Genomic DNA, 15,154 nt, shown 5'->3' on the forward strand with positions numbered 1-15,154 from the left:
GCGATCCAGTGGGACAGTCTTTGGGAAGAGATGGGATTACCCAACTTGTCCTGGGCATAGGCGACAAAGAGTCTTTGTGTCTTACGGATGCCCTTGGTACGGTCCCTGTAGAAGAGAAGTGCCCTTCGAACGTCAAGAAGGTGCAGTTTTTGCTCGAGAGGAGAGGAGGGGTTAGAGAAGAAAGCTGGTAGGACAATGTCCTGGTTGAGGTGGAAAGCTGACACCACCTTAGGGAGAAAGGTAATGTCCGGGCGAAGAACAGCGTGGTCATGGTGAAAACGTAGATAAGGCTCGTCGACCCTGAGAGCAGCAAGCTCGGATGGCCGTCGTGCCGACGTGATCGCCACTAGAAAGGCCAACTTCCAGGAAAGCAGACGGAGATTGGTCGAGGCAAGCGGTTCGAAGGGAGCAGAAGTGAGTTGAGAAAGTACAAGTTCGAGGTTCCATCCCGGCGTAGGTGGTAGCGACGGCGGGCAGATGTTATTGTAGCCTCGGAGAAAAGTTTTGATCAAGTGGTGAGAAAAGAGAGATGGCTGACCGTGACGTTGAAAGGACCAGGAAAGAGCTGCGAGATAAGCCTTAATAGAAGCGAGAGAGAGTTTCTTCTCGACGAGGGTCATGAGGAAGTCGAGGACCACCGATACCGAGGTCGGAAAGGTGTCGACGTTACGGGATCGAAGGAAGGCGTGAAAGCGAGAGAGTTTATAGGAATAAGCCTTGGTAGTAGACGGCTTATGGGCTGCCCGAAGGACATTTTGCAGGTTCTGCGGAAGGGAGGCTAGGTAAGAATCCTCCATGCAGTGAGATGAAGGGAAGGGAGGTCCGGGTGAAGAATTTTGCCATCCTCCCTTGAGAGAAGGTGCGGCGAGGGAGGCAGAGGGCGAAACGTTCCTCTGGAGAGACGAAGAAGGGCTGGATACCACGGTTGGCGGGGCCAGGCCGGAGCTATGAGAATCGCTGTGACCGAGATTGAGAGAAGTCTTTCGAGAACTTTTGGTATGAGGGGAATCGGTGGAAAAAGATAAAGCATCTCCGCCGACCAGTCCAGTAGAAAGGCATCCCCTAGACAGCCGGGGAAGGAGTTCGGGGGAAGTCTCGCTCCGTAGCGGGGTAGCTGAGCGTTGTGGGGAGACGCGAAGAGATCCAGAGTAGGGCGTCCCCAGTGGAGGAACAGACCGTCGAGGATCTCGGGATCGAGCTTCCACTCGTGAGAGGAAGATGTCATCCTGCTGAGGGCATCTGCTAAGTCGTTTTGGGCTCCCGGCAGGTGGATTGCAGAGACCTGTACGTCGTGGGCTATGCACCAAACCCAGAGACGGGAGGAGAGGAGCATCAATTTCCTCGAACCCGTACCGCCCTGTTTGTTGATGTAGAATACTGCTACGAGGTTGTCCGATTGAATGAGGATGGACTTGTGACGGATGAGGCGGGAGAAAGCTTTCAGGGCTTTGAGAATGGCGAGAAGCTCGAGGAAGTTTATGTGGTTGGCCCTCTCGGATGGGGACCAAAGATCTTGAACCGTTAGACCGCTCATGTGGGCTCCCCAAGCGTAGGTGGAGGAGTCCGTGGTTATGGTTAGCGACGGCGGGGCTGGATGAAATGGGAGGCCCCTGCACACGTTTTGGTGAGACGTCCACCATGAGAGGGACTGGCGGACGAACGACGGTACCGACAAGTACTTGGAGTTGTGGTGGTAGAACGGCTTGAAAGTGTCTATAAACCACCTTTGTAGGACCCGAAGGCGCAGCCTGGCAAACGGGGTCGTGAGAACCGTGGAGGCCATGTGGCCCAGAAGGACTTGAATGGCACGGGCTCTGACCCTCCGGGCGGATCGACAAAGGGCGATGTGGTGGCGGAGAGCTAGGAATCTGTCGAACGGTAGTGAAACAGTCTCTGTGACGGAGTCGAAGAGGGCCCCGATGAACCGGATTCGGGTTGACGGGGAGAGATTTGACTTCTCGGAGTTGAGTTGGAGGCCGAGAGATTTTAGAAGACGCAGCGTGAAGGAGACGTGGTTTTCGAGAAGAACCGGATCGGGCCCGACGAGAAGCCAGTCGTCCAGATAAGGAAAGACCGTGATGCCATGTAGCCTGAGGTGGGCCGCTACGGCGGCGACGACCTTGGTAAAGACCCTTGGGGCCGTAACGAGACCGAAGGGTAAAACGGTAAATTGGTAGGTTTGGTCGAGAACTTTGAAACAGAGGAACCGTCTGTGCGCCTCCCGTATCGCCACGTGGAAGTAGGCGTCTCGTAAGTCTATGGAGGCAAAGTAGTCTCCCCGCTGCAGCATCGGGAGGATAGAGGCAATAGAGACCATCCTGAATTTGGAAGGGCGAATGAATATATTGAGGGCCCTTAGGTCCAGAATGGGGCGTAGCCCGCCCCCCCTCTTCGGGACTGTAAAGTATCTGGAGAAGAAACTTAAAGGGTCCAGTTCGGGAGGGGAGGGACGGATGGCGCCTTTGGCCAGTAATGCATCGACTTCGGCCAGTATCTCTGGGGAAGGAGTTGAGTAGAGAATGCGACCTGTAGGTGGGAGGTCCGTGAACTCTAAGGCGTAGCCGTCTTGGACAATGCGAAGAACCCATGCATCTGAAGTAATGGACTCCCATTGATTGTAAAAGGGGGCTAGGCGGTCGGCAAAGGCACAGGAGGGTCGAGGCAGCGTGGGCTCTACAGCGGTAGCGGGCGAGGAGCTTTGGCAGGGGTTGGCGTCAGGTACGCCGGTTAGCCTGCGGAGGAGCGGGGGTGGTTCGACCGCGTTGCTTTTGCGGATGAGGTCCCCGACGAGGTTGGTGATGGGTTTGATTATTCGAGCCCGAGGGCCGCCTGAAAGAGTGGTGTCTGAAAGATTGCGGCGGGAAGCGGCGGGAGCGGTGCGGGAACCAGCGGGTGCGCTGAGGTTGCGGTTGGTCGCCACATTTAGACGCAAGAATTTTAAAGTCATGATTAGACTTGAGTTTGTCATCGGTACCGGAGTTAAATAGTCCGAGCGCGTCAAAGGGAAGGTCCTCAATGACCTGTCTGGAAGATGAGGAGAGACCCGAAGACCTCAGCCAGGCGTGGCGGCGGATGGATATCGCGTGGGCAATCATCTTGCCCGCAGTATCACCTGTATGTTTCGCCATTTGTATTTGGTGGTGAGCAAGCGAGTCTGCTTCCTGTTGGAGGGTAGTGAGGACGGAGCGGTCTTCGTCCGACATCTTAGCGAAGATGGGCTGTGCCTTCTCCCAGATAATCTGCTGGTAGGCACCCATGCAGGCTCCATAGTTCGCCATGCGGCAAAGCAAGAGGGCTCCAGAGTAAAGTTTTCGACCCACGGCGTCGAAGCGCTTCCCTTCTCTGTCGGCCGGAGTGTTCGACTGACGACCCGAGGATTGAGAGGCCTTAACGACCAGGGAGTTGGGGTCGGGGTGGTGTTTGAGCCACTCCAAGGTATCATCGTCGGTACGGTACCAAGTCTCGATCCTCTTCGAGGTCGGAGGAATGGAGGAAGGGGTTTTCCAGGAGGCCTGGATAACGTCCAAGAGATAAGGCAGGAAAGGGAGTAGCGTGGCCGGCGGAGCTTGGGCCTGCACCCTTTTGAAAACTGGATCAGACACTGCTTTGGAAGTCTGCTTGATCTCCAAACCCAGGGCGTCGGCCATTCTGACCATTTGATCAGAGAAAGCACGAATATTGTCAGTAGGAGAAGGCGGGTCTGCCTCATACGCATCGTGGGGAGGAGAGAGGTCGAGACCGAGAGAGACCACCGAGGCCGAGAGGACAGAGTCTGGGCGGTCAATATCAACATCTTCCTCCTCAGCCCCTTGGGGGGACTGAGGGGGAGAAGAAAGCACAGTCTCGGGAGGAGGCATGGCCTCGCGGGAAGAGAGGGCCGGGAGCCGAGGATCCTTAGACGCTGAGGCCTGGGCTGCTCGAGCCAGGCGAGCCGTTTGTCTGCCACGCTCCGGTGTCGAGGTGGGAGGGAAGAGCTGTTGGCGCGACGAGTGAGGCGGCGCAAGGGGCTCCGGCACCGGCACCCTGACCACCGTTTGGGTAGAGTGGTGGGGTGAGTCCTGCAGCTCCCCGTCAGACAGGGGGTGCAATGGAGATTGAGAAACATCTCTAGGCCTCTGGGCTGGCACAATTGGAGAAGATCTTCTCGAGGAGGTTGCCGAGGAGGACGGCTGGTCTCTCCTTGAGGAGGCCGAGGAAGAGGAGCGCTGAGTCAGCCGTTTCTTTGTCGGCGGTTGCTTGGATGCAACCCTCAAGGACTTGCCAGGTGTGGGAGGAACCACAGCTGAGTCAGATTGCGCTCGACGAGACTCCTCGTGAGCCCTTTTAAAGGCTATTTTGATAGCAGAGGAGGACGGAGGGGAGCCGATACGAGAGCGGATCGAGGTCACCGAAGCCAGAGAGCTCGACGTCGAGGAAGGCCCCACCTTTCCGGAGCGGGTCGACACGGTAGCCGTCGTCACAGTACACGGTGGCTTGACCGGTTTAGCGGCCCTGGAGGCCCTGGACGAGACCGAGGAGGCTTTAGCTGTCGGAGGCTTAGCTGGTGGCGCCGACATAGCTCTCAGAGCTGAAGACGACGACGTACCCGACGTCGACGGAGTCGGTTCTGGCGCGAGAGATCTTTCGTAAAGCGCCGCTCTAAGCCTAGCGGCTCTGTTCTTTCTGGCCTGAGCTGTGAGAGCTAGGCAGAAACGGCAGGTACTGACCACATGAGCCTCGCCAAGACAGAAGAGGCACTTGGCGTGGCCGTCCGAGTCAGGAATTTTAGCAGCACACTGCGTGCAACGCTTGAAACGAGTAGTAGACATGCGAAGAGTCCGAAGTGAACCTTGCGGCGGAAAAAAAGGAACTGGAGAGCGGGCGCCTGGGGCTGCCTTATATGCCCCTTGGGAAGGGGGGGGGCGTGGTTACCGCCAAAATTTGAACTTCAGCTTGGAAGAGTTTCCGTCGGAACCTGCGCAGGCGCAGCTTCTCCATTACTGTGCATTCACAGAGCACACGAAGAAAAAGCTCTACTAACCAGCAGGCACTACTGATCACCATTACCCCAATTCTCGCTTTTTCTTTTAATATATGCTTAAAATAACATTCCACTAGCAACTAAAATACATGGGCTGCTGCATAAGCAATAAATGTATAGCATCAACCACATTCTCAGAGAGAAGTGACTGCAACTTTTGATAGCAAAATAAATTCACTGTCAACTGAAAGAGACAACATAGAGGTAAATCTCTGTGTATATGGTCAAGAGGCAGTTCTGCAAATGTTTTGGCAATTAGAATCATTATATATTACTATTTGGAGTGAAAGTGAACTATAAAATTTAATCAGCAAGGAATTAACCTGAAAAGAGACTCATTACGGTGCCTCTGACTCAACAAACAGTGAGGGGGCACAGATAAGACTGAATCAAATTCACCTTCTACTACATGTTTAATGGTAACAATATGAAACACTTTTCATGCAGCATTAGCAGTATTTCCGATTTATTTCATTTAAACTATGCAGCATTATATTCCACTCATCAGATAAAAATCAGGTTAAGAGGTCAGTAATCTAAAATGATTTGAGATTTCTATGCACATGTATTAAATCAGATGACGCTAAGACAAAACAAGACGCTTTGCGCAACAGCTCATGCTTTTCAAGATGCAGCCTCCCTATAAAATATTTAAAATTGGATTTTGCCACAGGCACAGCCTGGCCAATTTTGCCAGGCTGTGGCGCAGGCTGGTTAGTAGCCAGCTGCAATAAATCACTCTGACCAAGAGGTCATGAGTTCGAGGCCAGCCTGTGGCAGAATGAGCACCCGACCATTAAAATAAAATAAATAGCTCCTGCTTGTTGCTGACCTAAGCAACCCGAAAGATAGTTGCATCTATCAAGTAAGAAATTTAGGTACCACTTATATGTGGGGAGGCAAATTTAACTAATCTACAACACCCTAAAAAAAATTGTCCAGCAAGCGTTTGGAATGAGGAAGTTGCCGTCACAGTGGATGATGAAGCAGCTGCTCCCCCTGTGGCCGGAATCGAGCATACCCTCAGGAAGCTGGAAGCTGGAGAAGTTTAAATTGCCTCTATGTCTGTCTCTGTCTCTGTATATATGGCACTGAAAGTTTGTCAATTATGTGTATATTGAGATCTGCCCTGAGTCGCCTTTGGGGTGAGAAGGGCGGAATATAAATACTGTAAATAAATAAATAAATAAATTTTCCAAAACACTGTCTCCAGAAAGAGATTTTTTAGGTTATGAATTCTTGAGAATTGGAGGGGGGGGGGGTGTCAAATTACTGATAGATCCATCTTTTAATTAAAGAGTCCGATTCATTTCAACCAATTATATTTATTTCATCCTTCTTTTAGCCCAGAGGTTCTCAACCTGGGGTCCCCAGGTGTTTTTGGCTTTCACCTCCCAGAAACCCTAACAGCTGGTAAACTGGCCAGGATTTCTGGGAGTTGTAGGTCAAAAACATCTGCCAGAGCTTCCTGTCGGCCGTCACCGCCCCCAGTTCCTTCAAGGTCAAGGCTGTCCCTTCAAGGATACCATCCATCCATCTTGCCCTTGGTCGACCTCTCTTCCTTTTCCCCTCCATTTCCCCCAGCATCATCATCTTTTCCAAGCTTTCCTGTCTTCTCATGATGTGGCCAAAATACTTCATCTTTGCCTCTAATATCCTTCCCTCCAGTGAGCAGCCGGGCATTATTTCCTGGACTATGGACTGGTTGGATCTTCTTGTGGTCCAAGGCACTCTTAGGATTTTCCTCCAGCACCAAAGTTCAAAAGCATCTATCTTCCTTTGCTCAGCCTTCCTTATGGTCCAGCTCTCACATCCATAGGTTACTATGGGGAATACAATTGCTTTAACTAAGCGGACCTTCGTTGCCAGTGTGATGTCTCTACTTTTCACTATTTTATTGAGGTTGGCCATTGCTCTCCTCTCAAGAAGTAAACATCTTCTGATTTCCTGGCTGCAGTCTGTGTCTGCAGTGATCTTCACACCTAGAAATATAAAGTCTGTCACTGCCTCCACGTTTTCTCCCTCTATTTGCCATTTATCAATTAGTCTGGTTGCCATAATCTTGGTTTTCCTGATGTTTAACTGCAACCCAGCTTTTGCACTTTCTTCTTTCACCTTGGTGATAAGGCTCCTCAGCTCCTCCACACTTTCAGCCATCAGTTTAGGAATACTTAAAAGGCACCATGGGTTTGATGTTCTTAACTGTGATTTCCATTAATAGATTTTAATGTTCTCTATTCTAACATATGCCGTCACACCCAGGCATCGATGATAAACTAAGATGTGCTGTTTTCTTTGCCCGGGTGAACTGCTGGGCCTTACTTCGAAGCTCAGTAATCCCAGTAACCAAGGCCACTTCAAGTTGAACATCAAACAAGATTTTTATTTTCTCAAAGTCCTTGACAGACTTGGCACACATAGTTAAAGTTACAAATATAAACAGTCAATTTATAAAATCATGCAGATGTTTCTTTCTTGCTTTTCCCCTTAGCTGCTGGGCTAACTTCCTCCAAAGGCGAAGAGATCCTGAGATGCTCTATACCCTAGCCCTGAGCTGCTATATTAGAAAGAGCAGGTCTTTCCCTATCTAAGCTCAAAGCCAGCTTGGAGATGAAGTAGTTGGAAATTCTTCCAATGGCAGAGAAATCCTGAGATATTCTCTGCCCCAGGGCTGAGTTGCTATATTAGAAAGAGCAGGTCTTTCCCTATCTAAGCTCAGCACCAGTTTCAAAGGCAAGAGGTCAGTACTTACGATAGCTTGTCTGAGCTGGCCTGGCTTGGCCACACATGCACATCTGAGTTCTTTTCTCTTCTGTAAAAAGCAAAATGGAGATTTCATCCCCAGGAAAAGGGGTGGTCTCAAGAACAAAAGGATACTTTGCAAGTTTTCAGCAGCAAAGGCCTTGCAGAATGGTTACAAATCTCTGCTAATGGCTAACTGTCAGAGTGCTGCTGAGTCTGCAGCAACCCTGGAAAAAATGCAAAAAGGGTGCTATTCTCTACAACCATGGGAAAATGCAAATCAAATCCCTGGGAGACGGAACATAACATATTATGCTACTCTCTTAGGGCCCTTCCATACAGCCATATAACCCAGAATATCATTTCCACAATATCTGCTTTGAACTGGGTTATCTGAGTCCACCCTGCTATATATTCCAGTTCAAAGCAGAAAATATCAGATTTTTTCAGCTGTGTGGAAGGAGCCTGAGTTCCTGATACAATTTCAACTTCCTCTTGAGTTTTGCATACAAACTTTGTGGTCATTTTTTGCTGTTTCTTCTTCTTCTTCTTCTAGGCACTGTGATTATGTTCCTTCTTCCCTCCTTTTCTTGCCCCAAATGAGCCATACTCAGTAATTTCTTGCTTTATTTCTAAGCTTCTAATTTTTTCTGTACTCTTTAGTATAATCGTCAGTTAAATCCCTTTACTGGACACTTGCAATACAGAATATCACCTTTCTTTGTTCTGCTCCTCCTGCTAAACCCTTTCAATCCTTAACCCTGCATTTAAATTAAATCCTTTTTTTTTTTTGAAGCAATTATCCTTTTCTCGTCTGTCTTTGTGAATCTCTTACTATGGCAATGGCAAAAAAAGAGCGGGAGAGAGAGGTTCTACACAGTTTAAGTTTTTCTGTTGTAGTTAATTGAAGGCTGAGGTTATTGGATTTTTGAAACTTAACTTTCCTTTGGAATGAAAATAGAATCATGGTCCCCTCACCCCATTGGTTCAAAATAAGAAAAATATCATATACTTCTGCAGCACTAGGAAGGGAGAAAGTGTGTCTGCCAATACCTTTCTTTTTCTAAATTGCTACCAAAAATGTATCAGGACTACTGTTATATAATATGGATGGCAACTGCAGATACCTGGAATGGACCTCATCCAACTGTTCTGATAGCTGCAAAGTCCAAGAATACTATGGAGTTTCCTACACACTCTGCAGCATCCCTTACTTCACCAAAAGCAGAGAAAAGTCAATCTAAAAGCAGAAAACCTAGGACACTCACCAGAAGTGCATCATTGAGGGCCCTATATCCCACGATCTGATTTCAGGTTTTCTTCTTTAGACCTGATTATATGAGTCTCCACTGCCAGATAATTTGGGATAAACAGAAAACCTAGGAACAGACCCTGGGATATAGAGCTTGTCTCAAAGGGCCCTTAGAGAACTACTGCTGGATTCAACACGAGTCCAGTTTTTTTGTTCATGCAGACAAATCCATAGATTAGGGGCACATATACACTGAGCAAGTAAAGCAAGACAATTACAACAGAGGTGGAAGCGAAAAAGGTGTGCACCTGATTACACATTAAGCTCTGAAATGCATCAAAGAGGTCGGCTCCAACCTGGTTGTTTTTTTTAATTTATTGGTAAATCCATAATACACAAAGACACCTACAGAAACGAAAGGAAAAGTGGGGAGGGTTGAGGGAGGAGATGAAAGTGGAATGTGGGTCGATAGGGATTGAGGGTGGGATAAAACATTGTGACAAAAAAGGGGGGGGGAGTGTAGGGTTTATTTATTTTATTTATTTATTTTTCAAACTTATATGCCGCCACTCCCCTAGGGCTCGGAGCGGCTTACAAGAACCGGCTAAAATCAACAATTTAAAAAACATTTTAAAAACATCATTTAAAAAAAATCTTTAAAACATCCTAAAAGCACCTTTTAAACATCAGCAACAGAACTCACTTCCAACCTGGTTTGACAATCTGTAGTACCTGCAGCTTCATGGCCATGGTGGATTTATTTTCCCCCCAACTCCTGCCACTACAACGTGCATGTATGCATTATGGGCCTGACTTCGGAATATTCCATGATTTTGGTTAAAGGCATCTAATGCACATTCCTGTGTGTGTTCATGCTTTGCATAATTTAAACACCACATTTTCATAATGCCTCCAATCCACGTTAAGTGGTCAGTGCAGATGTGCCCTAAGTCAGATGAATGAAGTGAAGTTCTATTATAGTGGATATCCACAAACTGATTGCTTTAAATCATGTACTCTAAATTTCTCTTTTTGGAGCTATGAAAGTTTATACCACTATGGAAAATTTGCATTCAAATTTATAACATTTATTTTGCAGAGACAGCAAAGGCTAGATCAGTGTCATTTAAGCTATTGGTTTGCTAGCAAGATTGCTTTTAATCCAACTGAGCTGTAAACAGCTGGCCTAAATACTTGAATTCCCTGAATTCAAAGCTCTGCTCAGACTACCAAGCAAAACACAGCATGACAATGAAAATAACATTTTTATTCACTGTATTCCTAATGCTGAGCATACAATACAATTAGATTCTTTCAGCATATTATCTTTTGAAAGAAGTCTTAAAAATCCAAATTCTTACCATATTCTGTTCTGTATGGGGAGAAAGTATTCTGTCTTGCATTATTTAAGATCTACACATGCACTTCAAACCTTTCGCTGACATTAGAACAGTGATTTATACAATCATTTCAATTTTTCCATTTAATATTTCATGTTGCTGCCATGATGATTGGATTTGTATAAATACCGCTTTACACTGACAGCATTGAATTTAAACTGTGCTATATTTTATACATAGCTCTGAGTGAAGGCAATATTAACATCTTAACTATTTTGAGGATGACCTCAGATACACACAATCTATACATTAGATGGGATGAATCTTTTCACATTTTCAACACTGCCCTTTTGTCATTTTCCAGTACTGTTTTCCTTATGTTGATGCTATCATACTGTTAAACGCAACACAGCATTGTGATGTCATCATCTTAACAAAATTATTATGAGGGGCTGATGGCAAAGGGGGAAAGAAAGCAAAATCACTGCATTAATAGTTTTGTTTCCCCCCAATTCTGTCTTGTTTCTCTTTAAAATGACCAGATTAATCTTGAAGGTGCTACTCTTAGTTCTCCTCCCATTTTCCTTGTACATAGAAAAGTATTCAGAATAGTATACACATATTATACAAACAGTAAATACAGGTCAGAAACCATTGAATGAATGTAAACTTGGTAAATCAATGCAGACACAAATTCCGGAAATCAATGGTTGTTTCTTGTTGACAATAACTTATGACAACCCCATGAATTTCACAGGGTTTTCTTAGGCAAGGAACACTCAGAGGAAGTTTTGCTAGTTCTGTCTCTGAAATATAGCTTAAATCACGTGGTATTTTTGGAAGCCTTCCATCACAATACTAGCCAGAGCTTACCTTTCCTAGTTTCCAAGATCATGTAGGATTTGTATTAATAAGATTTTTTTAAAGAATGATCACCATATTACCTTGAAGCATGTCTACTTAATGGAAGAATATGACATGAAAGTCATGCAACCACTTAGACCCTTAGGTAAGTGAGGCTTTTATCTACAAAGGCTCACAATTACATGAACCACATAATGTTTTGAGAGCAATAAAATAGATAGTATATTGTAGAAACTGTATGTTCTGGACCAACCTACTGAAGGCTAGCACTTGATGATTACCCATTTTCTACTCCAGCTAAAATACTTTATATATGATCATGCACAGTGTTCTTATTTGAGCAACAGTAACACTAAAGGTAAATACAGCAGGAAAGGGATAAAATAGCTGATGTCATCAATAACGAGGAATTACACATGGATGAAAATCAGCTACCATGCCATTTCAGAAATCATGATCTTCTCAGAGTCACAAAATTGCAATCCACTTGAAAGTACAAAATCTTCTCAGGTTTGTGCTTTCAAAGTGAAAAAGCGTATTATGCCCATAAAGGCTTATTATACCTGAAAGCTATGTGTTTATGTTATTAAACTGTTTGAAGGTGACATGGTGCATCAACCACTCCCTATTTCTGGGAGGCGAATGAGAAAATCATCTCTCCAGAGGTGCTGATACTGACTTGCCAATTAGTTTTAAAATTCCAACAGATAACATAAAAAGCTATAAATGGCATAGAAGCTTCATAAAGCAGTGTGCCCACAGTCAGAAGTCTTTATTTTTTCCCCAAACAGATAATAAATACACTCATGCACATATTTTAGCAATAAACGTTTTAGGAAAAAATGGTCAGGCATACTATATTTTCTGTGTGTTTGGAGAATATGCCCTTTTACAGACACATCAGCTCAAAAATGAATGTTGGTTATTCTAAAGTAGCCTTTTTGACTATGTGGCTGATGGGGAACAGTGAAAGAAGTGATGTAAGTAAGCTAGCCAATAGTTTGAGTTATGACTATGGGTTGCAGTAGCTCAGATTGTTCTGATCCAATTGCTACTACATACCATACAGACGTATGTATATACTGACATAACTATAGTAACATCTACTATTGACAGGGATGTGTAAAGAAATATAATTTGCTTCCTTGCATGTCCAGGGAAAGCCATTTACAATATGTTTATATATATACTTATTCCTTCATAAAAATATATTAACTGTATATATGCGCACATTTTTATACAGGCAGTCTACAAGTTGCAAATATCTAACTTACATATGACTCCTAGATTCAACTGGCGTAAGACAACAGGAAGTGAAAAGAAATCTACCCCTAGGAAGGGAAATTCACTTACAACACTTTAACCAGTATATCAAACTAACTTTCGGATTAATCAAACAATTAAAAAGACTATTAAAAAGTATAACAAATATAAACAACACAGCACATAAGAGACCCTTTCCACTATGGTATTACCATTCAAAAGTCTGTTGACACAAATGATCTTTATCTGCCTAGAAAACAATAGCAAAGAGGTCTCCAGTTTAATCTCTCCAGGAAGGGGGTCCCAGAAGCTGGGAGGAGCCACTGAAAAGGCCCCTTTTCATGTTCCCACCAGATGTGAGGGTGGTGGGAGAGTGAGAAGAGCCTTTCTAGAAGATCTTAATGCACAGGTGGGTCCATATATGGAGATAATTGCCTTCCAGGCAACCTGGACCTGAATCAGAACATATAGGATTTGTCCCCATTCTGTTCAATAGAACCATAATTTCTGTTCAACTGAAAGTGAGCTGAATGTATACTCATCCCACTTTCAATGCAGCTTACATATTTGGGAAATACAAAATAGATAAAAAGTAATTAAAAGAAAAAATGGAATTAAATTGAAACATATATTGAAAATAAAACAAAAATAAAATACAAATTGGTTCAAAACAGACACTATAATCCAGTTTGGAAGCGGATTAAAACAAACCGGTTTCACAGGGCAGCAACAGCCCAGGAACTGGTTAAAGTCTAGGATAGTTGCCAGCCTTGAACTGGAACATTTGGATTCATCCTGGTTTCAAGTCCTACATAGGATATACTCTGATTGGCTGCAGCACATTATCTGGCTTGTTTGGGGTTTTCTAGTGAGTTATTAAAATGAGCTGTTTTGGGTACAATGCGTGCTACAGTGTGCATTGGGGTTGTATGGTTTATGGACACCTAGCCCTTGAATCAGTTTCAAACTCCATTATGATATCTGTGTAGAACCGCCCTACATCTTTGTTTCTCAGCAGTCACCAGCATAGTTTCTAATCTGCTGAAATTCAGAGTAGAATTCTTTGGATCACTGATAGTTAACAAGAAGGATTTGTTGATGTTTTCATGCATGATGTTAACAGACTGAATTATTGAGTTGTTCTATAACAAATATTTGTTATTTCTTCTTTTAAAATTGTCATTTACTTTAGGTTAACATAACATATAGAATACTTCACCCTTGCTGAGAGCAACAAAGAAAAAAGATATGCCAAGATAATCTTTGTGCATAGGAGATGGTGAACTGATTTTTGTACTCACTCTGTGAAGACATTAATTTTTATCTTTGACTCAAAACACAGCTTGACTACTGCTTTCATTTGCCAGCAGATTAATTTAAATTTTAGAGGCAATGAACTGAACTGTATTTATAAGGTTTAACTTCAACTCCTCAAAAAACAAACTTAGGAGGATAGTAAAGCCATGTATATACTACAGAAAGTCTCACACTGTGAAGAAAAACTTTTGATAGGGTAAAGTCAATATGGCTGATTTTATTTATTATATGTGAATACTAATATCTGACATGAAAGGCTATATATCAAACTATATATATATATATATATTCAAGACGCTAAGGGGCATATATGTCCCCACTATATACACTTTCCAGTTCAGCGTAGCAGTTGAAAGAAAGCCCAGACAAATGGGTTTGGTCACCTTGTATAAAATGCTGAACTATATTCCCATAAGAAATATAATTATGAACAGTAAATGTTAATTCAGTTGAAAACTGGGATCTCTAAAGTTGCCGTCACATGTGACATCTATGTTTTTGTTTATGTGTATGAGAAAGAAGAAAGTGCAAAAGCTGGGTTGCAGTTAAACATCAAGAAAACCAAGATTATGGCAACCAGACTGATTGATAACTAGCAAATAGAGGGAGAAAACGTAGAGGCAGTGACAGACTTTATATTTCTAGGCACGAAGATCACTGCAGACGCAGACTGCAGCCAGGAAATCAGAAGATGTTTACTTATTGGGAGCAGAGCAATGGCCAACCTCGATAAAATAGTGAAAAGGTGCGGCTGGTGGGAACGAGGCACAGGGACTTCTCGGTGGTGGCTCCCCGGTTGTGGAACACCCTCCCTGGAGATATCCAACAGGCTCCTACCCTGCTGGGATTCAGAAGGGCCGTGAAAACATGGTTATGTTCCCAAGCTTTTGATGAGTAAATGACAAAGTTGACATGGCCTGATTTAAGGATGAAGCATGAGGATCTCAGACGAATGGAATTAATTATATATACGTTTTTAAGGTTTTTATAATGTGTTTTAACAATGTTATTAATGGATCTCTTTATATTGTTTTGTTTTTATGATTGCATTTTGGGCATTAAATTTTGCCAATTTTTGTAAGCCACCCTGAGTCTCCTCGGGTGACAAGGGCAGGGTATAAATGCTGTAAATAAATAAAATAATAAATAATAAAAGTAGCGACATCAAATTGGCAACGAAGGTCCGCATAGTTAAAGCAATGGTATTCCCCATAGTAACCTATGGATGTGAGAGCTGGACCATAAGGAAGGCTGAGCAAAGGAAGATAGATGCTTTTGAACTTTGGTGCTGGAGGAAAATCCTAAGAGTGCCTTGGACCACAAGAAGATCCAACCAGTCCATAGTCCAGGAAATAA

At 44.4% G+C, this 15,154-nt stretch overlaps 1 protein-coding gene across 10 annotated transcripts in view; it reads right to left on the minus strand.

The window, feature by feature from the left end:
• Positions 1-15,154, minus strand: part of ctnnd2 (catenin delta 2) — a 932,891-nt gene that overhangs the window by 207,572 nt on the left and 710,165 nt on the right. Inside the window, exon 10 of one of the 10 annotated variants that reach the window (XM_062979377.1) lies at positions 7,773-7,832. The exons of the other annotated variants lie outside the window; for them this stretch is intronic. Within the exon in view, the coding sequence (XP_062835447.1) occupies positions 7,773-7,832 (60 nt within the window). The remainder of the gene's footprint in view (positions 1-7,772; positions 7,833-15,154) is intronic. 10 annotated transcript variants of the gene reach the window in all.

The sequence above is a fragment of the Anolis carolinensis genome, chromosome 4 (genome assembly GCF_035594765.1).
Source record: "Anolis carolinensis isolate JA03-04 chromosome 4, rAnoCar3.1.pri, whole genome shotgun sequence".
NCBI lineage: Eukaryota > Metazoa > Chordata > Lepidosauria > Squamata > Dactyloidae > Anolis > Anolis carolinensis.